Raw genomic sequence first — 25,034 nt, 5'->3', positions numbered from 1 at the left:
GTTTTGGAGAACGCTCTTAAATATTTAAAAATGTTGTCATGGCTGGAGAACTTGAGATCTTTGTTGACACGGTTCTTGGAAGCCCATAGTAGCCCCATTTCCCATCCCCCAGGTTCTAGGGAAAGGTGGCTGAAGAAGTGGTGAGGAAGACTGAGAAAGGCCACAAGGGAACTTTAGTGCTCTTTGTTGGGTGGTTCTATTGGGCTTTGGCTGCAGACAACTAGGATGATTCTAGAGAAACTACGATCTGGGGCTGGATGGCTCAGTGGACTGTATATGGAAATTGCCCTATCACCTGGATTGCTAAGAATAGAAATTACATTACCCCCATCATAAATCCCCAAACAACTAAGATATTGCTTCTAGATGGTAACCACGGAAACATCCCATTGTTGTGGATGACCTGCCACCAGAACAAAAGCCTGTTTTTGTTCTGCTTCCATGAGGAGTGGCATAGAGTGCTCCCCACTCCCCCCCTTTCCTGCTATCTTACAGCATTCCTCCAGGTCAGGGCTCAGGGACCCAAGAAGAAGGGATGCCACTCAGCTCTCTGGGCTCACTCTCCTCCTGGTGAATGCCAAGGGAAGAGCCCTGAAGACAGGAAGCAAAGAGTGGAGATAAAGATGAGAAGAGATGACATTCGGCAGTGTTGGTGAGAGACAGAGGCTGGGGCAGACCGTCAGTGTCACTGGGGATACCATTAAGGACATTCATGAGGCCGTATGCTTGTCTGGAGTCCCATCTGACTGGCATCAGTAAACATCCCTCTTCCATTCCTTCTGGAAAGGGAGCCTTAATTAGGCATGAAGAGATTTATCAAATGGCAGCCCCTTGGAGTTGTTGGTCTCCCTGCCATCTGGAAGGATGGTTTCCTACCCTGCAACAAACAGCAGTGGGAATGATTGATGGGGTCCTACAGCTCCACCTCCCAGGCCTCGTAAAACCCAAATGGCTTTTGTCCTTCCCAGAAAGGAGCGAGATTTTGCCTGTGTTGATGGGGTTCATGCTGAGGTCTGCCGGGTCTCTGTGTCTAGGCCTCTGCATAGGGCTAGTTTTCAGTTTACAGTGACCCCACCACAAAGATGAACAGAAAAAGCACTGAAGTAAGGATGAGAAGACCTGGGTGGACATTCTACCAGAAAGCTATGAGGCTTCATGCAGGTTTTTGGCCTCAGTTTTACGACCTATACAATGGGGATAATGACTTCTGCTTTGGTCCAACCCACATGATTTTTCAGAGGTTCTTGTGACATTATAGATGCACAATGACTTCATTAACTAAAAGCCCTCTACAGGCATTAAGGATTTAATCCAACAAACATTTATTGAGCAACTGCTGTGTGCTATGCACCACGCCTAGTGCTGTGATGGATACAGATGAATAAAACACAGTCCCTGCCCTTGGCGAGCTTACAGTCTAAGAACAGTCATAGGACAAGTGCACAAATAACTATAATACAAGGCAGAATATGGTAAGTGCCATGAGAAAGGTACAAATAAAGTGCTACGGTGGTTCAGCAGAGGGAGAGAGCCCAGTGGTTGGTAGATCAGGGAGGGCTTCATGAAGGACGTGGTTTCCGCATGGGCTTTGAAGGGAAGAAAAGGGAGCATTCCAGGGGATGGGAACAGCAAGACCAAAGGCACAGAGACAGTAAAACGCAGGCACCCTTTCCAGGAAAAACAACTCTCCTAGGCTGACCAGGGGAGGGTGGAAAGGAAGAGTGGGGCCTTATCCGGTGGTCTGTAATGTCAGAATAGAGAAATGTACATTTGTTCACGGGCCGGGGAAACTTTTAAAGATTTGTGTGCAACGGGAGAGAAAAATCACTGTGCATGTTCAGGGTGGACTGGACAATGTGTCAGCGTGCACAGAGGTAATCTGGGAGATGAGACTGTTGCTGAAGTAGTCCACGTGACAAGTAAAGAGGTGAGGTTAGAGTTAGTGGGAAGAATTAGCAAGGCAGGACATGGGAGTATAGTCGAAGATAACGTCAGCATCTCAGACTGGGTGGCTGATGGGATCACGGGTCTTTTAGTAGAAAATGGAGGGATTGTGGGGGAAGGGGACACAGATGATCCACTTGGCTTCTGACGTGTTGAGTTGATGGTGCTGCTGTGGGAGCAGATGGGGTGAGTGTCCCCCGAGCGGGTACAATCCCAGCCTAGAGCTCAGGAGAGGGCTGGGTTGCAGAGAGGGGTTGGGGCAGGGGCAGCTTAGGGAGGTGCAGCCCGGTCTGAAGGCAGGTGTGAGGTTGCTGATGGAGAGTGCAGAGGGACTGAGGAGAGGATGCCAGTGTAAGGCATGTCCACATGGTGGGGCAAGGAGAAGAGAGGGGGATACTGGTCAGATCTACCTTGATTCCTTTGTCAATCAAAGTAGGGGTGTCAATAAATAAATCACAAATAAATAAATAAATAAATATATAAATAAATACATGGCTGAGAGGGATTGGGAAAGAAGGAGTTAAAAAATACAAGAACGTGGCATTCTGGGTGCCACGGGGCCAGGGAGCGTCCAGGAGGGGTCGCTGCAGAGCCAGGTGGCCTGGAGAACTGGGAGATGAGCGGGGCAACGTGGAGGCGCTGGGACACTGCTGCCAGGAGCTGGGAGGAAGCTGAGAGGCATCAAGAGGAAGGGCAGCCGTGGGTGCTGGAGGCCCTTCCCGGGGCTGGTGGAGGTAAGGGAAGAGGCTGCAGGAGCCAGTCCAGGTGGAGTGAGCGTGTGCTAATGGGCAGAGGTGACAGAGGTGGAGGAGAGAGGGTGAGGGTGTACAGGAAACGTAACTGGTGGGGACGATGTTGTCTCAGAAAGGGGAAGGAGAAGAGAAGAGATTTTAAGGGCAGATCTCATTTCAGAAGGCTCCGTCTCTTCCATGAATAGAATGATGGGGGCCCGTTGGGGCTTGAGGCAAATGGAGGTCAGAACCACTTGGGTGGCTGATGGCAGGCGAACCGGGCATCTGACAGGTGGCAGGAGGTGACAGAGGGATGCCTGTCAGCAGTGAGGGCCGGCTGAGGCTGGAGGCCCATTCTCCCGGGATGCCTGTGACTCTGCAGTTACAGCAGCGGATCTGGGGGTCAGGTACAGGCTGTGTGACTCCCTGGGGCCACCCAAGGCCAGCTGGCCCACACCAGGAACTGCAGTGGAGGCTCAAATTGAACTCCGAATGGGCAGGGAAGGACAATTGGCCCCTGACTGTGCATGCCCAGATGGTGAAGGGCAATGAGCCAGGGAAAGCCAAGGCCCCTGGAGCTCTGCCATCACATGGCCAGGCCATTTTGGCAGTGCAGGACTCAAGCCAAGTTGGGGAACGGTGTACATGTTGATTGTCCTGGGGTCTCTAACCTTTCTCCAGAGAGAACCTGAAGGCAGGGTGGAAGGACTCCTTGCTCTCCAGCTCACATCAGCTTCAATTTTAGGAGCCATGACTAAGATAGGCAGAAAGAAAACCATGTTCTGGTCCCCCAAAGAGTTCTGGCCCTTTGACTCCCCTGCAAATGGATGGTGGGGTGCTGGCTTGGTGGATAGAGCTCAGGGCCAACTCCAGAACCTGACATGTGGGTTCCCCGCAGCGCTTACCATGAAACATTCTGGAATCCACCGAGGCCCTGCTGGAAATTCTACCTGCTCCCCGGGACACTTCAAGCTTTAGAAATTAAATGTCTTCTAGGGTCTTTGAGATCCTCAAGATGAAAGGCTCTGGAGATGTATAAAATATGGTACTAATTATTTCCACCGCCTGTGAGGAGTTGGAAACCACTCAGTTCCCACAGAGGCTATTAGGGCTGTTGCTTTTTAAAATATTCATTTTATAATGCAAATCCCCAATCACAGACTTCAAGCAACAACAAAGGAAAATGCAGAGATATATCACCTTCCTCACGGTTTTGGGCTGGAGTGTTCTTGTGTAGGGTTAATGGTTCTGCCGCCTCCACTCCCTTCCCGTCAACCATTAATTTAGAGCCAAGGTCCTGTTCTGCATTGCTGTTGATTAATTACATCCGGTCTCATATGCTTAGGAGCAGGTCTTGATTACTTTTCTTAACTCCCTTCATCTTCAAGATAGTAGTTTTTTACTTATCTTTCAAATATGTTTTAAGACACTGTTATTCATCAGGTAAAGGAATACAACTAACAATCAAGTCGGCTATTTCTCTACATGAGACCTGTGATTCCAGCTCCTAAGTTGTAGGCATCAAGCCTAGATTTCCCTGGGAGATTATGTCCACTATTTGGAACTGCATTTGGCTTCGGGTATTTTTTTAAAAAAATCTTAAATATTAATCTCAATAGGGGGAAAAGGATTTTGCAAAATTCTAAAATTGCTTCTGTGAGAAGAGGGGGTGCCTAGAGGTGGGGTGGACATTGGAACCTCTCCCTGCAGAGTTGAAAACCTCAGTGTTGGAGCTTGGTGTGGGCTAATGTGACCATCAGGGTAGGAAAGTGACAAGAAAGTGACATTGACACAGCAGTCTGGCTGCAAAGGCCCTGCAGAGTGCAGAATGCAGAAGGCAAACAGAGAGTGGTTGCAGGGACATGGAGCTAGATGCTGAACATCCTTTCAGGTCTCACACTCTGGGGCTCTGTGAAGCACCCAAAAAGGCAATCATATATATTTTAAGAAGGATGGCATTTATCTTGACAGCACCCTTTCAAGCTCTCATTGTGGCTTCCCTGGTGGCAGAGGGGACAGTACAGTCCCTCGTGACATTCTAACAGGGTGAGACAGAGACTAACCCAGAGGGTGAAATCCCAGGGTCTCTTTCTCCTCTGTGGACTCACATTGCTTTAAAAAACACCCAAAGCAACTAGATTTTAGACACTCTCCTGCCTTATTCTAGTGGGCCCTTAGCAGGAGGTCTTGATTTTTCAAAAACATGATTCGGAACATTACTCCTCTTCAGTGTCATCTGCTTGCTTCACCCAAAGTTCTTGGTAGTTCTTGCTAGGCCAGAACATGCACCATCCATTGTGTCTCCTCCAGCCTTCTCTCTGTAGTCATGGAGGCCTGTCTGAAACATGTGAGTCAGTCGTGTTGTCCCTTGGGCAGTCAAACTCTAAGTTCTTGGAACGAGGCCCTCTGTGCCGATGGGGCCTCTGCTGCTTGGTTTCCTTGTGCTCCTTTGTCTGGCTGAACTCTCCAACCTCCCTCTCCTCCGTGAATAGCACCCACTTTAGACTGGGTCAAGTGTCCCCTCTGGGCCTCGGCTCTCCCCGAATCCACATATCCCAGAGGCTTGGGGCAGCTGACAACAGGTGGCTCTCCATTCATCCATGAGCCCAAAGATCCCTCCAAGCCAGGAGGCAGTTTGTCATCCAAAGTCATGGGACTGGCTTCTTTTCATGTCAAGTCCTTCCACCCCCAAAGATGGATTGAGTCTCAATCTGGTTCAGGTGGGTTCTCCACACCTTCTTCCTGTGGCCTATCTGCCTAATGCTAGATGAACACCACACAGTTATAAATACTCAGGTCAATATATATATGCAGGTATAGATATATATATTCTGGTCACTGTTTTACACTTTAACAAAGAAAACCACTAGCCTGCTTGTTCTATTGTTTGTGCCACCCCGACTCCCATCTGCCTGTGGTGTAGCTGGCAGGAAATGTGAGCCACTGAGTCCTATGGGGCGCCCACCCTACGTGGCCCCATCACACTGGCCGACAGTCAGTTTCAAAGCCCCCTGCTCATGTAGGCTCTTGAGGGCCTTAAACTCCAAGGGCATGGTGTGGGGGCTGGCCTGGGAGGTGTAGCCGTACTTGAGGCTGTCATAATAGTGGTACTTGACTGGGTTCTGGTTCTGATCCAGCGGAAAGGGCCAGAAGCCATAGAGGTAGATTTGGTTGCAGAAACGTGTGGCCAGCGTATACATCAAGAGGCCGGTGGTGGGTCTTTTGATGTGGACTTTGTTGGTCAGCCAGTATCTGGAAAAAAGAACAAGTAGAAAAAAAAAAAAAAAGAAACATGAGTTTGTGAGTCATCCCTTCCAGGAAGACAAACATTTTATCCTGCCCAGCAGGCTGCCTTCTACCACTCCAGGAATCATAGGGACCGATCCAGCCACACATCCCTGGTTCCCTCCACAGAGGACTGACAAGCACATGAAGCAACTGAACTGTTCCTTAGCCTGGGTGCGGTCACAGACATAAGTTTATGAAATTCTCAAAACAAACCTGTTGTGGGTACAGATGCAGAAATGGGGCTCTGAGGTGAAAAGTGGCTTGCACAAGTTACCTGGGTAGAAAGGGGCAGCACTTGACTTGAACTCAGGCCTGTGGACAGCTCAAGCAGGAGTTGGCAACCTTTTTCTGTAAGGGGATAGATGATCAATATGTTTGGCTTTTGGGCCACAACGATCCCAATACTACTTGACCATTGTGTAGCTGTAGCATGAAAGGGCCACAGACAACACACATGGGTGTGGCCAGGCTTGGCCCTCGAGCAGCAGTTTGCTGACCTCGGAGAAAACACTGGCTCTTGCGTGGTGCCTGCTGCCTTTCTGAGGGTCGCATGGGGTGTCCCCTTGCAGATCTGCATTCCTGACTCCGTCCTTGCCTCCTGAGCGTCTTCAGATTTCCTTGCTGTCCCTGCCACAGGACTCCCTCTCTGATACCCATCTCTGACTGCGGGTGAAAACCCTGGGGGCCCTGGACACTGGTTTGCCATGCAAGGCTGGGTTCTGCCCACTCTCTTTCTTCTAAAGACTGCTCACTACATCTTGGTGTATCCTCCTCTGACACAGAGTCCCTGCTTCCTGACTCAAGTCTTCTGTCAAAGGGTTATAAGAGGAAACACAGAGAAGTGAAGAGAGCAGGGTGCAGGGTGCACCTTAGCCAAGAATGCAGTGAGGAAGAGACTACGTCCATTCCACGGACTAGGAAACAGGCTCGGAGAGGGTAACTCAAGACCTGAGTGTTAGTGACAGTTCGGCCACCAACTATCTATGTGCCTTTGAGCAAGCCACATCTCTCTGCTGAACCTAATGTTCCACATTTATACAATGATGAGGCACAGTCTAGGTGATCTCTAAGATATCCTCCAGGTCCCAACATTCCAAGAAAATCTAGAAGTTTCTCCCAAAGTGGGAAAACATCCATTCTACTTGTCATCGTCTTACTTTCCATCGCAGTTATTCTCCCTCTGGGACTCAGAACACATGCTCATGTGTGGTCAAATGTCTTTATTTCTAGTAAAAGCTTCCACTTACCCTAGGCTGAATCCCTTAAAAGGCAATGTGTATGCCTTGGTGGGAAGACATTTTCTTTACCACAAATTTCTTACTATTGTGTCTCTAGACCAGACACAATTCACATCTTTCTGTCCTCAAGCAAACTCCATGGTTTCCCTCCCTAACTAAAACAAAGGCCAGCATGGTTTCTGTTGATATCTCTGCAGAGATGCATGTGACTGTATTATCAAACTCACCCATTAAATTCGGGCCAGAAGTAAAGATATGTTAGAGAAAACATTTACATATTGCTGAAAGATGAAACTGTTTAATATGATTCAGTGCTTTTAGCTGAAATGTTGGGGTGGAGGGACAGGTTTTCTAGAAGCCCAAACACTTCTTGTTTTTGCAAAATTGTTCCTTTTACAGCTCATAAAAGGAAACCCAAAAAATATCCCAGAGTGTCGACCTTAAATCCTTTTTGTTTGTGTGTTTGTAGGAGGTGTTAACCTGTGAATCAGACGAGGTTATAGATTACCAATAATCTATGTAAGTTCAGTGAGTCACCTAATCATGTAACATTTGATGAAATAAAATGCATTTCCAGAATCCTCATTCTCACACACCCCCATCCCGACTATGGGGCTGGCATGACTTGAATCTTCCCTTCGACATTGCTGATGAAGGCTGTGGTCCTAGGTGGCCAGAATCAGAGTGAACACAATTCTCCCGGGCATGGCAGGAGCCTCCTGGGTGGCCCCTAGACAACCGCAGTTGTTTCATAACCCTGTCCTTCGAAGATCCCTTTCCTCGCACTTTCTCTGATTTCATCCTGTCTGGACCAAGAAACTTCCTGGCGGCTGAATTTTCCAACTGGAAACCCGAGGGAGGGACGAAGGCAGACACAGAACAGGGCAATGGCTCTGGCTGGTAACGGCAAACACAGCACAGTTGAAAAATAACAGAAGCAAGTGTTTGTGGACACTGAGATCTTCGTCATTTCTTCCCTGCGCTATCTCTCAGAAGTCTCTGCGGGGGCAGCCCATCACCGTGATCTGTCCTCCACATAGTGGCCCCCCAGGCGTTTCTCTGAAATCTCTCCCTGCTCCATATACAATCCAAGTTCCATAGTTCAGAAAGTCTGCAAGACCTGGCCCCTGCCACCCGCCAGCTTCAGCTCCCACCAACACTTGCACCCTCCCCAGAAGGTCTGACCTGTAGATACCACAGCACTGTGCTGTTTCCTAGTGCCTCCTGCTACCACGGCTCAGATCGAGACTCCTTTGAGCTTTCGCCTACCTCTGAGTTGTGCTAAGTATGTCCCTCTGGGCACCCATTGAGACCTGCGTGCCAGGGGTTGAGGTGTGCATGCCTGCCTTACACACTGAGCTGCGGAGTCCTGGAAAGTTCTCTCTCCTGCTGTCTCTGTGCTAAGGCTCATGACGGCTGAAGAAGTGGATGGTTATTTTAGAATGGGAAAGGATGCTTCCCAGAAGAGGTATGTGTGTTTGGCGCCTTTTCCTCTTATATTTGTGATTCCAGGGGAACACAGCCAATTTTCTATGGGGTGGGTAGAGGGCTGGGGTGGGGTGGTACCAGTCTCCAAGAAGTTCTGGGAATGTGAGGGGCAGACTGTGGGCGGGGTGTCCCCCGGCTATGTACAGAACTGGTGCCACTCTCAAGAACTCCCAAGATGTCTCGGAGTTTTTAAGAGGCTGTGTTGCGATCAAGGTTATTAGATAACTGGCCCATGTCTCCACTTTGCTCTGAGCTCTGGGCTAAATGTCTCATTTGAAAGGCCCATTTCATGCCCCTTTCTCTCTCTCCAAACCTTCCTAACCACACTCCACAGCGTCTCCCTTCCCTCTGTATCACCCAGCTGAGATATGGGCCTCTCTCAGCATCTTACTCTCACCTACCACTTTACAGGGTGTCCTCGACTCAGGCCCACACTTCAGACCCAGGTTCCACACAGGGCATGAGGACTGAGCAACCCGCCCAGATGGCAAGGGGTAGAGCCAGGTCCTCCTTTCAGGCCTTCTGACCCCAAGTCCTTGTTCTTTCACCTTCACGAAGCAGACCCCACAGATAGGTGGGTGGCTAGGAATGTGGTTGGTCTAATGTGATTGTCCTGGGACTACCCCACATGGCCATCTGCTTAGTCATCAGCTAATATGTAGGAGGCAGGAGGGATGGTGCTGGTTTGGGGATGTTTGATGCTGAGCTTGGGGTTTGCTGGATAAGGAGCCCTTGCCTAGACCACCTCAGCACCATCTATGCTCAATCGGAAGCCCAAGCTAAGCTTGGGAAGCTCTGAGGGGCAAAAGCAGGGGGACTGTAAAGAGGAGAAGAATCCCAGAAGGGCAGCAGTTGATGCTGGGATCCTCCCACACGCCCCTGCAAAGTATTCATGCACCTTGGCTAAACTACATCCCGTATTGGGGAGCTCACCCCCTCCTAAACTAGCCCATTGCATTTTCAGCTCTAATGCAGAAGTTCTCAACCTACGCTGCACACTGGAATCACCTGGAGCCTTAAAAGCTGCCTGGATCTCACTATCATGTGTGGCCTAGACCCTGGGATTCTCACAGCCTCCCCCAGTAATTCAAACGTGCAGCTATGCCTAAGAACTCCTGTGATGACTGGTAGGTGGTTCTGCCAAAAGGACCCAAGAATGAGATATATTTAGAGAAAAAGAAGAAGTGTCAGGACTATAGCCATAGAGTTTTAAAGGTGATTGGGACTGAGGAGCTCAGTTAGTTCAGCAGCCTTGCAGGGGATGTGACTGAGTGAGCGGGGATTTGGGACATGTGTAAGAAAAACGAACACCCAGCCTCAGTGTTGTGAAGGCAATAGGGAATGGTGAGGACTGGGGCATCGTGACAGGTAGCCAGTCTTACTGTTGTTGAGTATGGTGGTCCCAGATCTTCAGGTTTTTTTTTTGAGTATTAGAAATTGGGATTTTTATGCAAATTCTCCAAATTTTTAAATGTTGGCAACTAATTAAAATTTTACTTTGAAAGGCTGAGGCGGACGGATCACCTGAGGGCCAGGAGTTGGCTTGGCCAACATGGTGAAACCCTGTCTCTACTAAAAAAAAAAATTAGCTGGGCGTGGTGGCACGCTCCTGTAATCCCAGCTACTTGGGAGGCTGAGGCAGGAGAATTGCTTGAACCTGGGAGGTGGAGGTTGCAGTGAGACAAGACATGCCATTGCCCTCCAGCCTGGGTGACAAGAGTGAGGCTCCATCTCAAAAACAAAACAACACCATGAGAAGCCTTACTGGGTGATCCCACAGGCCATGTCTGTGTGGTGAATGCATGGGCCTCCTAAACTGAACTTGTCCTCTTCTGTCATTTTAGAGACGAACACGCGGGAGTCCACTGTGACTTGCTTGAGAAGAGACAAGCTTCTCAAATGGCTGGTTAGACAGCCATTTTGGATAAAACACAGGGGTCTGAGGCACCTGATTCTTGAGCATTTTTCACCCCATGGCAACTCCCCAGGCTAGGAATAAGCTGGCTGCAGCTGTGGGCTGACATTACCCAGGGATCGTGGAGCCACCACGGTGTCCCCGCATGAAACAGCCCCCCGATGTTTACTTCCTAAGTGAATTCAAGCCCTAACACAGGCCAGATAAACAATGGTTTGTTTATTTTCTGATCGCAAGGTCTTAGTAGGGGAAGGCTTTCAGAAATGAATTTCTTTTCAGGCCATCAATGCTATCCCCAGAAAGGAGGAGACAGGAATCGAATCGGCGATGAAATGTCCAAGTGGCCCATAGGTGCTTCTGAGGTTACTCAGGCATGTGCTGGGCCTCCACACGTGCTGGGTGCTCCCCTAGATGCCTTTCCCCACTGATCCCTGTGGTGAACTCTCTTTCCCAACTCCAGAAACTAAGCATGTGCATCCTATCTTCCTGGAAATATTCCCTTTGTTCTACCGTCATCTCCCCAGTCAGACTGAGTTAACCACCTCCAGCTGATTACCATCAGCTTTGTTTCTACTTCTCTTATTGTGCTTAGCAACCGAGGCTGAAAATTCATTACTGTGCTATTTCATGGCACCTCCTCCTATCAAGGCTCAGATCAACACTCCTTTGCACTTTTGCCCTGTCTCTGGGCAGCTGTGGTCACCTGCGCACCAGTGTCTTCCCCTGGCTACAGTCTTATGCATTGTGCACACTCACCTTTCCCGCTGAGCTGTGGGCTCCTGGGAAGGTCGTCGCTGCTGCCTCTGTGCTAAGGGCCTCGAGAACCATGACTGCAGAAGTGAATGGTCATTTTAGAGTTGGAAGGGATGCTTTCCAGAAGAGGAACATGAAACTGTACTGTGGTCTCCCCAAGCACAGGGACCACAGCTTACACCCCTTTGTAGTAGGATTCAAAGGCGTCTTGCTCAGTGCCTGCTGGGTCCAAAGCACTGTTGCAGAGACAACAGCACTCAACAAACATCTCCCGGCTTCTCTGACTGGGCTGGGGTCAAGTGACTAGTTCTGGCCCAATAGGTTGCGACAAAAACAATGTGTCCTTTCCTGGTTGGTGTTCGAGAGCAGGCTCCTCCCACTTTCTCTTCCCCTGCCTTGGAGAACTTCAAAGTCTCCTGGTCAGAAGATGTCAGCCTAAGATGGAAGAATCCTAGGTCCCCGAATCGCTGATTGGAAGAGAGCCCCTGCCAGCTCACATCACAGTTTGTGAGAGTGAGAAATAAACTTCTGTTGTGCTAAAGTGCTGGAGTTTCAGGGTGTGTTACTGTAGCATAGCCTAGGATTGATCATCCTGACTTCTGTGGCACTCAGCAAACATTTGACTCAAATGGAATTGAAAAATGGGAAGATGTAGGTAAGAAGAAAGGAGGAAGCCAGCAGTGCATGCAGCTTAGTAACTGTGGCCAGCTGGGACGGGAATAGAAACGCCCAACCTCTCAGATCTGGGGCCAGTCTTTTCACCCAGAATTGTTAACTGGAAAAGGTGTTAGCAAATGAGGCTCCGGAATGAATCCAGAGCTCAGTGGCACAGAGGGACCCATTTATTTTGGATTCTGCCTCCACGGGTAAACAAGAACTCCTGAGTGATGTCTGACAGGGACACGGGAGCGCCACTTAACGAGCAGCTTGTAATAGAAGCTGACTGAGTTACACAGGAACAAATCACTCTCGATTTCCTTTCTGTCTCCTCCATTGCTTGGGCCAATTTAGAGACTGTGTGCATGGCCGACTTGTAGACTATTCCTTTCCTTACGATAACAGCTGGGTGTTAAAACACAAACTAATTAATTTTGCCTTCCCAAATGAGGTTAGCTGGGTGCATCCGGGACGTTGTATTGACAATGCACCTTTAATATCCCGGTCTTGAGATTTTAATTAGAAGGCAAAGTAATCTCAAAGAAGGCAGTAATTATTTTTCAAATTGGCTACCCCAATTGCCATGACAATTAAGCACTGTATTTTATGAGCATGGACAGCAATCAATGAGGATCGCCAAAATCATCTCCAAAGCACATTCGTCTTTTTCCCTGGGTTCCTGGGCTGGGTACGTGGAAAGAATAGTGGCTGTCACTGTTGGAAAAGGGGACCAAGAGGGCTTTCTCCAAGAAGCTAAAAGCACTGTGGGATAAAGCTGATGATGTCCCTAAGAAGCAGGAATGCCTCACAGGTGGTCATCAAGGGAGACTCAGTGATGCTTTGTGCAAGATCAGCAGCAAAGCGGGGAACAGAACTTTCGGTCTCCTGGTCTCCTGTGCTCTGCTTTGGCAGCCTCAGCCCTGATCCAGTGGCCCTACAGCCCACGGCTGTCCTTTCCTTGGGAACACTGTTGAGGGCTCTGGTGTGCTGTAGGATATCTCAGAATGAGACGCCATCTCTGTAGTATTGGAGAGCTGAGGCTTTCGTCTCAGAATTTGGGGCTGTTGGGAAAGGTTGGTCAAGTCATGAAGATGCTGAGTCTAATTCCAGTTTCCCAGGCCTCCGTGCCTGCCTAAGCCAACACTGTTGCTCAAATAAGTCAGGCTAGCCTCAAATATGGACATGCCACTGAAAACTCTCGAATGACTCCCGGAGTCCACAGGATAAAACCTGATGGCCTCCATTGGGCTTGTGAGGCCCTTGGGATCTGGGCCTGCACATGTCTCCCAGTACCCAGTGTGCACAGCCACACTGCCACGAGGAACATCTTGGTTTCTTCCACGACACCTCCTATGTGGTCCTGACTAGCAGTCCCTTCTTAAGGTCTTGGCTTTGAAGCCACTTCCTGCAGGAAGCCTCCTGGACCTCCCTGGATGGTTTTGTGTCTGGTATGTTGTTCTTCCCCTATCACAGCACCTATCATGCTACCCTGGAATTACTTGTCTACTTGTCTTTTCCTTCTCTACAGTTTTAAATTCTATAAGCAAGTGGACTGACTTCCTGCTTCTGTATAACTCCAGATCCTAGCATGGCACATGTATAAAGTGGGCAGTTCACAAATCTTTAATAAAGCAGTGAATGAAAAGCAGCAAGCAGAGGCTAGAGGCTCATTCTGGGGACATTATCAGGAGAGATAAATTACCGCAGCTTCACTGCAAGCCCTTCTTGGCAGCTGCCAGGACTGCACATGGGAAAGGCAGGCTCACACCATCCTAGACAGCAAGTTACCAAAAGAAAGGAGAAAAGTATGGCACTGGGGGTTTTTTGGCAGGCCCTGCCGGGAGTGGTGAGACTGCTGCTCATGCCCAGGTATCACTTCTGTTCCCTGTGGCCCAGCAGGGGCTCCAGCAAGACCATTTCTTGGGGGCTTAAGCCTTCTGGCTGGATTCTGGAGTTTCAGTTGACGCCACTCCAAAGAAACAATTATATTCAATCTCATTCATAATCAAAGGAATCCAATTTCCAACAACAATCAGATACCATTTTTCACTGGATTGGTAAATATAACTAATGTTGATAATACACCCATTGGTGAGGTTAAGAGAAAACAGGTATTTTCAATAATTGTAGGTGAGGGTGTGAATCAATACCTACCTCTAGGGAGGGTAATTGGCAGTAACTATACAAATTAAAAATGCAAATTGGCAAAGACTTCTAAAAAGCAAACCTATAGATGTGCATATGTTTGCAGATATCAGCACAAGGGTGATCAATGTAGCATTGATTATACTGGCAAAAAATTGGAAACACCCTCAAAGCCCACCAATGGCTTCTGCTTACATAAATTATGATCTGGACACACAGTGGACTGCCAGGCAGCTGTGAAGGAGAACGAGGTGGTGTGTGTCGATATGGAATACTTTCCAGAATTTAACAAGGTGCAGTACTTAAAACGTGTTCCGTATGTGTAAAAAGGGGGTATTTTTGGAAGGATCCACACACAGAAAGCAGGTTTAACCCGTTGCTTCTGTGGAGGAAGACAGGGGGTGCGGAGTGGAGTTTGCTTTTTACTTTAAATCTTTTAATCCAATTTGGATTTCTTTTCACTGTATTTAAAAAGAAATTGGAGAGAGAGAGGATCCATTACACACAAACGCCAGTAGCCGCCTATGCCTTAATACCACAGACCTCCCTCCTTTTCTCTTCCATGGAGCACACTTCCAAAAAGGTGAATCTAGTTCACCTCACCCTCTGTCAACCGGAGGAGACTGGGACCAGCACGGGGAAGGGACCAGCCCTAGGGACACACTCTCTGGATTGCCACGGTCCTGTCTGGGAGGAGCCACCAGCAACCTGTGCTGATCTCTCCCTGTCTTTTTGCACCTTGCTTACTCTTTTCTCACCTTGGGCCCTCAAGTCTTTGCAGCAGGGCTTACTTTGCTGACCTGGCCCCTCTGGCCGTGGCCAGAGGCAAGCTGAATCAGTGCCATCTTAAAGCCTTAATTAGGCTCCTGGTGCCTAATTAAGCACCAATTCACAGGCCTTGTCTGCACCAGGGCCAGTGGGCTGCTTTCCTGCCTGAGGGGCCACCTTCACTGTGGGTTGCAGCCTCCTTCTATGTTGTAATTAAATTAGAGCCATTCACCACCAGCTGCCTGAGGCCATACTCAATTGCCATGGTGTCCTTCCACTCCATTGCTCACCTTCCTAGCTAACAGCCAGCCAGGGCTCCATGCCACCCCACAGGCAAGCAGAGCCAGGGGCCCCTGGGTGAGCTGCTCAGGTTGGGGCCCCTGAAGCCCGCCTTGTTGGCACCAGAGGCTGGACCCTGCCAGCTGCTGGTGAGAGCAGAAGGATAGGCATTCTGCTTGGGTTTCAGAAACATGCCCCCCTCTTCCTGCTCACTGCCTCAGATGGGCAGAAATTTTGTGAGTACACTGTGGGGGCAGAGACTCGGATGTGTTGAATGAGAGAGTCTCAGCGTGGGAAGGGAGGCCATCTAACCCAGCTGTTATGGGTTGAATTTCTCCTTTCCCCCAAACTCATAAGTTGATATTTTAACCCCCAGTACCTTGGAATGTGACTGTATTTGGAGGGAGGGTATTCACAGAGGTAATCAAGTTAAAATTAGGTCATCGGGTGGGCCTTAATCCTATATAACAGACGTCCTTGCAAAGAGGGGGGATTTGGAAACAGGCATACAGGTAGAAGGCCATGGGAACAAGAAGATGGCCATCTATAAGCCAAGGTGAGAGGCCTGGTGCAGATCCTTCCCTCACAGCCCTCAGATGGGACCAACCATGCTGACCCGTGAGTTTTGAACTTCCACCCTCCAGAACTACGAGATAATATATTCTGTTGGTTAAGCCACCCAGTCTGTGAGACGTTCTTATGGTATCCCTGATTAGCGAGCTAATCTGCCAACTCTGTATGGCAGGGATTTCCTCTCCACCATCCCAGTAATGGGGGGTTCGCTGCTGCCTGAACATCTCCAAAGATACTGAATTCACCACCTCCTAAGAGGCAGCCAAGCTCATTTCAGATGATCTTATTTGTTGGAATATTCTTCCCAAAGTCTGATGGAATCTGGCTTCCTCCCCCAACCCTAGTTCTACACCTGGAGCCTCACAGACCAAATCTATGAGCCACTGAAGGACAGGAGCCTTGTTTTATTGACGTTTTTATTCCCCCAGCACAGGCCTGGAGCCTATTGGTGCTTAATGAGTATTTGCCGAGCAAATGAAACTCTTGTTCCTTGGAGCCTTCTCTCTCAAAACCTCTCAGCTTCCAAATTTCTCTGCCACTGTGGCCCCTCTCTGGCCTCGCACCTAAAGAAAAATGTGATTCTCTAAGTGGGATCTGGCCAGGCAGAGAAAAGCAAGGCCATCACCAACCTCCCTGACTCCTAGAGATGCTATGCATTCATTGTTGTGACCCAAGACCACGTTATCCTTTTGAGCAACCACACACCCACCGATGGTTGGTGCTGTTCATCTCTCTGTACTTGTACACATGTTTTGAACCTAAGTATGGAATCTTGCATTTGTCCATGTCAAATTTTTTCCTCTTTGGTTGATTTGGTTCTAATTCTGAGACCCTAAATATGGAGAATCCCCCAAAAGTCACATCACCAGTGAATGTGCTAAGCAGACCACTGATGCTGTCATTTAAGTTATTGGTAAAAATGGAGACAGAGACCAAGCCCGGTGGCTGGTTCAGAGAGGTCTCTCTGTGGTCCACATTAATCTAATTAATTAGCATCCTTTGGGCGTCAATGGTCAGCAGATAGTGGTTAAACTATCTGTCAAGGATACAAGGAAGTCACAGTGCAGATAGTAGAGATCACTGACGTCTATATATGTGGATTTAAATTCCAGCTTCCTTCCTCTCATCTGCAACTTGCAGAAGGGCAGGCCTTCTGTTTTGGTTTCAGAAACATGCTCCCCTTTCCCTGCTCACTGCCTCAGATAGGCAGAAATTTCATAAGTACACTGTGAGGGCAGAGACTAAGATGTGTTGAATGAGAGAGTCTCAGCGTGGGAAGGGAGGCCATCTAACCCAGCTGTTATGGGTTGAATTTCCCCTTCCCCCAAACTCATATGTTTGATGTTCTATAAATTCCAACTGGGCAATTTACTTTGCATTTCTGACCCTTAGTTTCCTTATGAATAGAAAGGAGAGGAAAATAATATCTATTTTATCAGGTTGTTCCGAGAAGTTAACATTTGTCCCATTCAATTCCCTAAACTGTCCGTCAAGTTCAAGTTGCCCATGAAATGCTTTGTCAAGGTAGCTGACTTATGTCCAGATGTGAAATGACTATACTGATCCCTGGTCTACCTGTCCGCTGCCTGCCTCACAAAGGAACATCAGAACAGTGTGCCCAGGTATCTTCCAGTTTTACGTCTCCATCTTTAAGCATTCATCAGCCATAAGACTGATAACCTATTTGAAACTCTGGCTTGGTGTTGACATTAAGCTCACCGTTGTCCATCCTTTCCTCATGTTTAGAAAATTGGGACAGAGATTGCCTGATTCCCTTCTCTAATTCTGCATGATTTGGAGAAGATCATGGCCAGCTTGCTCAGTGGTCTGACTGCAAGTTTGCCCCTGGGAGGTTCATTGGTTTTGACTCTGTGGATAGCAGTTGTTCTCAAACTTATGCTGTGCATCCAGATTACTTGGAGCACAGTTGAAACACACATTGTTGGGCCCCACTCCTAGAGTTTCTGATTCACCAGGTCTGGGGTGAGCCTGAGAATTTGCATCTCTAACAAGTTCCCAGTGATGCTGATGCTGCTGGTCTGGGGACCATGAATGTTAAGAATCACTGCTTTAGAGCAGGAAAGTAGGACTGTCAGTAAAGAACCCAAAGGCCCTGTTCTCCTATCCAAGTAAAAGACTCATCTTTGCTGAAAAATCAGATATAGGAGTTGAAGAGTTCATTATACGTTTGCCCTTCATAGCCCCGATGCCATCTGCTCCTAACCCTTTGGTTCTTACTTGAAATATAAAAAGACTTTTCTGTTTTTCTTAATATTTGCATAAACTCAAACCCATCCTGACTTTGGCCTTCCTGACATGATTCTCTAGGGTGCCATCACTATTTCCTAGTTATGTGTAATAGGGGCAAATGGATGGTGATCAGGAGGATCAGGAGCAGGGAGGAGACCTGGATCTGTCCCTAACCAGCCGTGGGACCTTGTGCAAGTTACTCCTTGAGGCTCAGTTTTCCTATCTTTAAAACAGGGATAATGGCAGTAGTCCTCTAGTGACACGAGATAATGCTTAGCATGGCATGCGGCATGTAAGCATTCACTACGGCAATATGTACCCCTCAGCTGTTTTCCTACATATCCTGTTGCAAGCCATTGAGAGTGGCATGAGGTGTGACTGCATTTCTGAGCCTTTCTGAGTCACCACCCAAGGATGCCTGCTTTTCTTCTGAAAAAAAAAAAAAAAAAAAGCCTTTGTTGTGAATGGGCAGCCAAGCAAATTAAGAAGAGCGAAACCAAAGGCACATTCAAGGGCAAGTGGCATGGAGAGCCTCAACTGGGGTTTCAGCACGACTGTGTCATGCCCAGGTGCTGGCTGGTGTTTGATGGGATGCTGAGGACCTCTGACCTTTCAGCTTGTTCTCCCTGATAAGGCGCTGCCCCAGGCTCTGAACAACTGCAGTGTGCACGTGTAGCCTTGATGCGTTGCTACCTGCTGTTGTTTTCTAACACCCCTTCTCCAGTGTGGCAGCTCCTGGCCCACTCAGCTCATTGCCATCCCTGTCTCTAGCCCAGTACTAAATGAGTGCAAATTTCTGCTGCACCTGGTGCACCACATTAGAGTGAGACAGTGCAGTTCAGTTCTCGGTTGTGCCACTTAAATGCTGGGTGGCCTCATACAAATGACCTAACTTGTCCGAGCTTAAGTTCCTCTTTTGCAAAATGAAGGTAACAAAATGAAGGTAACAAGTTAACATTTGTCCCCTTCGATTCCCTAAACTGTTCATCAAGTCCAAGTTGCCCATGAAATGCTTTGTCAAGGTAGCTGACTTATGTCCAGATGTGAAATGACTATACTGACCCCTGGTTACTGCCCTAAAAGTGAATTCTCATTTGAAATTCCCACCAGCAAAGCAGAAGGGTTCCTATTTCTCCACATCCTCACCAACACTTGTTATTTTCTGTGTGTGCGTATGTGTGTTTACTAATAGCCATGCTAGAGGGTAGATATCTCATTGATATGGTTTGGATCTGTGTCCCCATGAAATCTCATGTCGAATTTTGTAACTCCTAATGTTGGAGGTGGGACCAGTGGGAGGTGATTAGATCATCAGGGACAGTTTCTTGGGAATGGGTTAGCACCATCCAATGGACGCTGTCCTCATGATGAGTGAGTTCTCTTAAGATCCAGTTGTTTAAAAGTGTACAGCACCTCCCTGTCTCTCTTGCTCCTGCCATGTGAGATGCCTCACTCTCCCTTTGCCTTCTGTCAGAACTGGAAGCTTCCTAAGATCTCCCCAGAAGCCAAAGCCACTATGATTCCTGGAGAGCCTACAGAACTGTGAGCCAATTAAACCTCTTTTCTTTACAAATTACCCAGTCTCAGGTATTTCTTTACAGCAGTGTGAGAATGTACTAATACATTTATGTACTTAATTTATATTTCCCTTATGATCAGTGGAGCATCTTGCCCTGTAGTTATTGGCCATTTGAATATTTTCTTTGGAGAAATGTCTATTCCAAGTCTTTTGCCCATTTTCAAATTGAGTTATTTGGATTTTCTGTTGTTGAGTTGTAAGAGTTCTTCACATATCCTGGATGTTAATCCCTTATCAGGTATAGTATTTGTAAATCTTTTCTCTAATTATATGAGCTGTGTTGATACACTGTCCTTTGACACACAAATGTTTTACATTTCTAGGTAGTCCAATTTATCTATTTTTTTCTTTCATTGCCTGTACTTTTGGTGTCATACTTAAAAGACCATTGCCAAACACAAGGTGATGAAAAATTTCTTGTAAGTTTTCTTCTAAGAGCGAATTTCTTCTAAGTGAAATGTACAATTAACAATGCTTTAAATGCAGACAACCTATAGAATAGAAGAAAATATTCACAAACTATGCATCTGACAAAGGTCTAATATCCAGAATCTATAGGGAACTTAAACAACTCAACAAGCATAAAACAACCCCATTAAAAAATCGGCAAAAGACATGAACAGCCAATTCTCAAAAGAAGACAAGTGGCTAAGAAATACCTGAAAAAATGCTGCTCATTGTGAATCATCAGAGAAATGCAAACCAAAACCACAATGAGATACCATGTTATACCAGTCAGAATGGCTACTATTAAAACGTCAAAAAACAACAGATGTTGGTGAGGATGTGGAGAAAGAGCATGCTTATATATTGCTGGTGGGACTGTAAATTAGTTCAGCCACTGTGAAAAGCAGTTTGGAGATTTTGCAAAGAAAGAAGAACTACCATTCCACCCAGCAATCTCATTACTGGATAAGTATCCAAAAGAAAACAAATCATTCTACCAAAAGACACATGCACTGGCATGTTCATAGCAGCACTATTCATAATAGCAAGGACATGGAATCAACCTAGGTGCCCAGCAATAGTGGATTGGATTAAAAAATGTGGTACATACACACCATATTAACAATACCCATTCACAAGAAACCCTCCCCGATGATCTAATAACTAGAGGCCGTAATCCTAAGTGAATTAACACAGGAATAGAAAACCAGATGCCACATGTTCTCACTTATAAGTGGGAACTAAACATTGGGTATTCATGGACATAAAGATGGCAACAATAGACACTGGAGAAGAAGGGAATGGGGAAAGGGTTGAAAAACTGTTGGGTACTAAGCTTAGTACCTGGGTGGTGGGATCATTTGTATCACAAACCTCAGCATCATTTAATATACCCAGGTAACAAACTTGCAGAGGTACCCCCTGAATATAAAATAAAAGTTGAAAAGGAAAAAAAAAATCATTAAAATAGTAAATTTTATGTTATGTATATTTTATCACAATAAAAGTTTATTCATACCTCCCCCATATACCCTATAGACAGGGGGTTTATTGGGCAACACATCTTAACATAGCAAAAAAGATTATTTTGCAAACTGCAGTCCATTATTGGGACTTCAAGGTGAAGAACTCATGAGTGGCTGGTTTGACTTAGTCCACTGCTCTGACTACTACAGAGTCCTGTCTTAAATTCAGCCTATTGCACTTTCCTCCTCACAAGGAGGAAAGTCCCTGGAACTCTTGAGGCCATAGGACAAGTCTTATGTCTTTCCCACATTGTAGCTCTCCAAGTGGCAGGTGGCAGCTGCCACAATCACAGTAGCCACGATTGATTGATTACATATATACCCTGTGGGGCTCTGGGGGAAGGGGGAAGGCAGGTGATACAACCAAGCCAGTCATGGAGCTGGGGTCTGGACCTTTTGGAGGTATCGCTACTGCCAAAGCCAATGGTTTTGATGCTAGGCCACAGTGCCTCTTGGCCGGATTCCTCCTCAACCTTCCTCTCTACAATCCCTTGGTCTTTTCTTGTGTGACTTTGTACTGCATCCCTCCCCAGCCCATTCTTCCACTTGCAGTGAACGTCAGGTAAAGTCCCACCAAGGCAAGGGCTAACAACACATGCTTCCTACCTTTTCATTGGTGTCCTATTAGACCCAGCACCCTACAAGGTCCAATGGCCCCACGGAGGGAGAGGATCATTGGCCGAAATCCATTCCAAACCCCCTTCTCCCCTTCTTTTCCCCCTACTAAAAGCAGAGGCTAACCTCACCCATCTCTCCTGCAGTATTTCCTCCTGGGGGCTCCTGCAACTGAAGATGCTGCAGTCTCAGGATGAACAGCCTGTTTGTTTAAACGGTTTATTACTGGTGCTTAATGCTATTTTGACAGATGAAAGTGAGTCAGTTATAGCTGGAAATAGCTCTGGCTGCATCAGTTTCTTCCAGGTGGTTGCCCATTCCCCATTCAAGGGACTTTTTCTCTCCTTAACAAAAGGCAGTGTTTCTCCTCTTATCCCCAAGGACTTCAGAACCATCTCAAGAGTTTCCTCCTTCTAGGAAGAAACAATATTTAATATTTAAACAGTCCATGAGAGGAGGGTTGCCACTGCAGACCTACTCTGACGGGGATGAAGTGAAAAGATGGTCCTGACAGGCCAACCTCCAGGATAAATTATGTAGCCCCATTGAGCCCCGTGTCCATATAGGTATCATTCTGGCTCCATCAGACACACATGTGGCTGCTCCTTATTGAATGTCTCTCTAGGGCTTTCTTGGGGGCAACGGGTTTTCCCCGTTGATACCCATCTTAATGATACCAGTGTTGGTCACAGGCTTGGGTGACCACAGTCACCTTCATGAGGACAAGAATCCTTTGTGGGTGGCTCAGAAGGCTTCCCAAGGTCACACTGAGTTATGCTAAGGCCCCAGTGAAGAGCATCCTAATGCCCCTCAGTCAGTGGGGAGTCTGTACACTGGGCGCTCTCATGTCCCTGCTGATCTGCCATATGGTTGGATGGGCAATTGGGTATAGGGCCTGACCCCAAGCTGAGAGGTCAGGAGTGTGGTAGGGTATATATTTGTAACAGGCATCTCATACTTCATATGCTCAAGAAAGAACTTCCTTCCACAATGCCCCCAAACATGTGTGGGCTTTTCTAAGCTCTTCTATCACAGAATATGGCACTGCCATATTAAGCTTGTTTGCTTGGGCTTGTTTGCTCAAACTCTAATTCTAAGAGTCATCCTGGATTTTTCTCTTTCTCTCCCCCATTATGGTCCTTAAATAGAATCCACCAGTAAATCCTGCTGCCTTTACCTCCAAATTTTAGAGCAAATCTGACCAACTCTTAGCTATCCCACACCATAATCCTAGTCTAAGCCATCATTATTTCTTGCCAGAGCTATTGCAACAGCTTCCCAACAAATATTCCAGCTTTCATTCTTGCTGGAGGGATCTTTTAAAGACACAACTCAGATTTTCTCCCTCACCTCCTTCACTGCCCCTTAAACTTAGAATCAAATCCAAACTCTTTACCATGGCCCACAAACATATGTGCATTCTAGTTCCTATCTCTCTCACTAACATCATCTCCTCCCCTTTCCCCTTGTTCACTCTGTTTCAACCACATTTGTCTCTTGGTTGAACCTTGAGCACACCCTCCCACCTCAAGGCCTTTGCGCTTAAGGTTCCCTCCACCTGGAAGGTTCCTACCCCAGATCTGCACATGGCTGGTGCTGTTTCATCCCTTGAGACTTAGCTCAAACCAACTTCTTTCCAGAGAAGACTTTCCTGATAGCACTATTTAAAAGTATCTTATTTATTTGTTTACCTGTAATTTATCTTTCCCTATAAGAAAACATAATTGTTAATGAGATCTGGGACTTTATTTTATTCAGTACCATATCTTAGTGTCTAGAACAGAGCCTGGCACATAGTAAGCACTCAATAAATATAGGCGGAATGAACGTGTGTAGGTTTTAAAACGCATCTACAAATTGGCACTTTCCCATTGAGAGGCAGGGTCTATGTCTACTTCCCTTGATTCTAAGCTAATTTAATGACTAGATGGCTAGTAGATGATAATAGAAGTGACACTATGTGGTCTTAAAATGTGATGCAGCTTCTGCCTTGGTCTCTGGGCCACTTGTGCTAGAGCCTGGGCCACCATGTACACGTCTGACTACTCTAAGGCTACCATGCTATGAGGAAGCCCAATTTAGCCCATGCAGAGAGATCATTTAGAGAAACCCTAATATAACATAAAGAGAGGGAGAGAGACGCATGGTTAACCCCAGCTGTTCAGCCCCCCACTGTTTTACTTCTAGCCAATCTGACTGCACCTGACCTAAGAACCATCCGGGTGAGCCCTTCTCAGATTCTTAGCCAATAGAAATTGTAAACAATATAAAATGAATGTTGCTGTTGTTTTTTTAAGCCATTAAGTCATGAGATGATTTTTACTGCAACAGAAAACTGGAAGAGAGTGAATGCATGATTAATATTAAACTATTTTTCTTGTGGCTGCTCTAATGGGCACTAGTAAATTCCTAGCCAATTTACTGATCCAAGTTCCAGGGAGATCTATGCCAGGTCACATGAATGGGAGGAAACAAGGAGGAGATTGGGAACTACTACTTGTTTGGCTGGGGCTGTTTAAGAATACCATCCAGGTTGACATGGACTTCTTGATAGGAATAGTTCAGACCCTCCTCAATATTTCCTATTTGTTTTCCTTAAGTCTTGGAATCTCTTTCCTGGAATTAGAGATCCAGGCCTAACCAGGAGAATCCTTAGCTAATTAGTTACATCAAAACTCTTCTTAAAGAGAGTGGATTCCATTGCTTTAACTCTCCCTGTCTCTTTCATATTGCCTAGGTAAAGTTCCCTTCCATCTTAGAGAGAAGAGCGTGTGGACAAAAACATCCTAGGAGACGCTCCTTTGAAGATCTCAGCCCAATCAACAAGATGTGCTCTGCAGAGTTAGAAAATATTGCACTGAGACATAAAGATGGCGATGATTGATGATAACATTAAGTGTTTCTACCGAAATATACTAGGCATTTCACATCCATTATCTCATTTAGTCTTCACATCCTCCAATGTTACCATTCCCACTCATATTTCACTGAAGAGGCAACTAAAGCTTAAAGAGATTAAGGTGAATTACTTGAAGTCAAGTGCATCTGATCCTGATTTTCTTGAAAATCACACACCTGGGATGGTATGTGACTTGCCAGCCACCATCTCTCTTCCCATGTTCATGGCATCTGTTCCCACTGAGCCTCGAGACAGCCCCACCCCCAGGATCATTCTCAACTCAGCTCTCTAGGCAGGCACTACCCATTGGTCAAAATTGGCATGCCAGATGAAACTCACTTGCCAAACCCCCTCATCTCTCAAGGAATGGAGGCTCAGAAAGGCCAGGTGACTTGCTGAGGCCATCTAGCAAGTGTGTGGTGGAGCTGCGGTGGAAATGC

At 47.0% G+C, this 25,034-nt stretch overlaps 1 protein-coding gene across 3 annotated transcripts in view; it reads right to left on the bottom strand.

Moving 5' to 3' along the window:
- Positions 1 to 1,305: 1,305 nt before the first annotated feature.
- The window catches only part of ST8SIA2 (ST8 alpha-N-acetyl-neuraminide alpha-2,8-sialyltransferase 2), a 76,113-nt gene continuing 52,384 nt past the window's right edge, over positions 1,306 to 25,034 (bottom strand). For all 3 annotated transcript variants that reach the window (XM_005560552.5, XM_065548476.2, XM_073996788.1), the window contains one exon: positions 1,306 to 5,927. In XM_005560552.5, the coding sequence (XP_005560609.1) occupies positions 5,642 to 5,927 (286 nt within the window). In that variant the 3' untranslated portion in view covers positions 1,306 to 5,641. The remainder of the gene's footprint in view (positions 5,928 to 25,034) is intronic.

This window comes from Macaca fascicularis, chromosome 7, assembly GCF_037993035.2.
Source record: "Macaca fascicularis isolate 582-1 chromosome 7, T2T-MFA8v1.1".
NCBI classification, from domain to species: Eukaryota; Metazoa; Chordata; class Mammalia; order Primates; family Cercopithecidae; genus Macaca; species Macaca fascicularis.
Note: the sequence above shows the minus strand (reverse complement) of the source record. Positions and strands in the feature narration are given on the sequence as shown.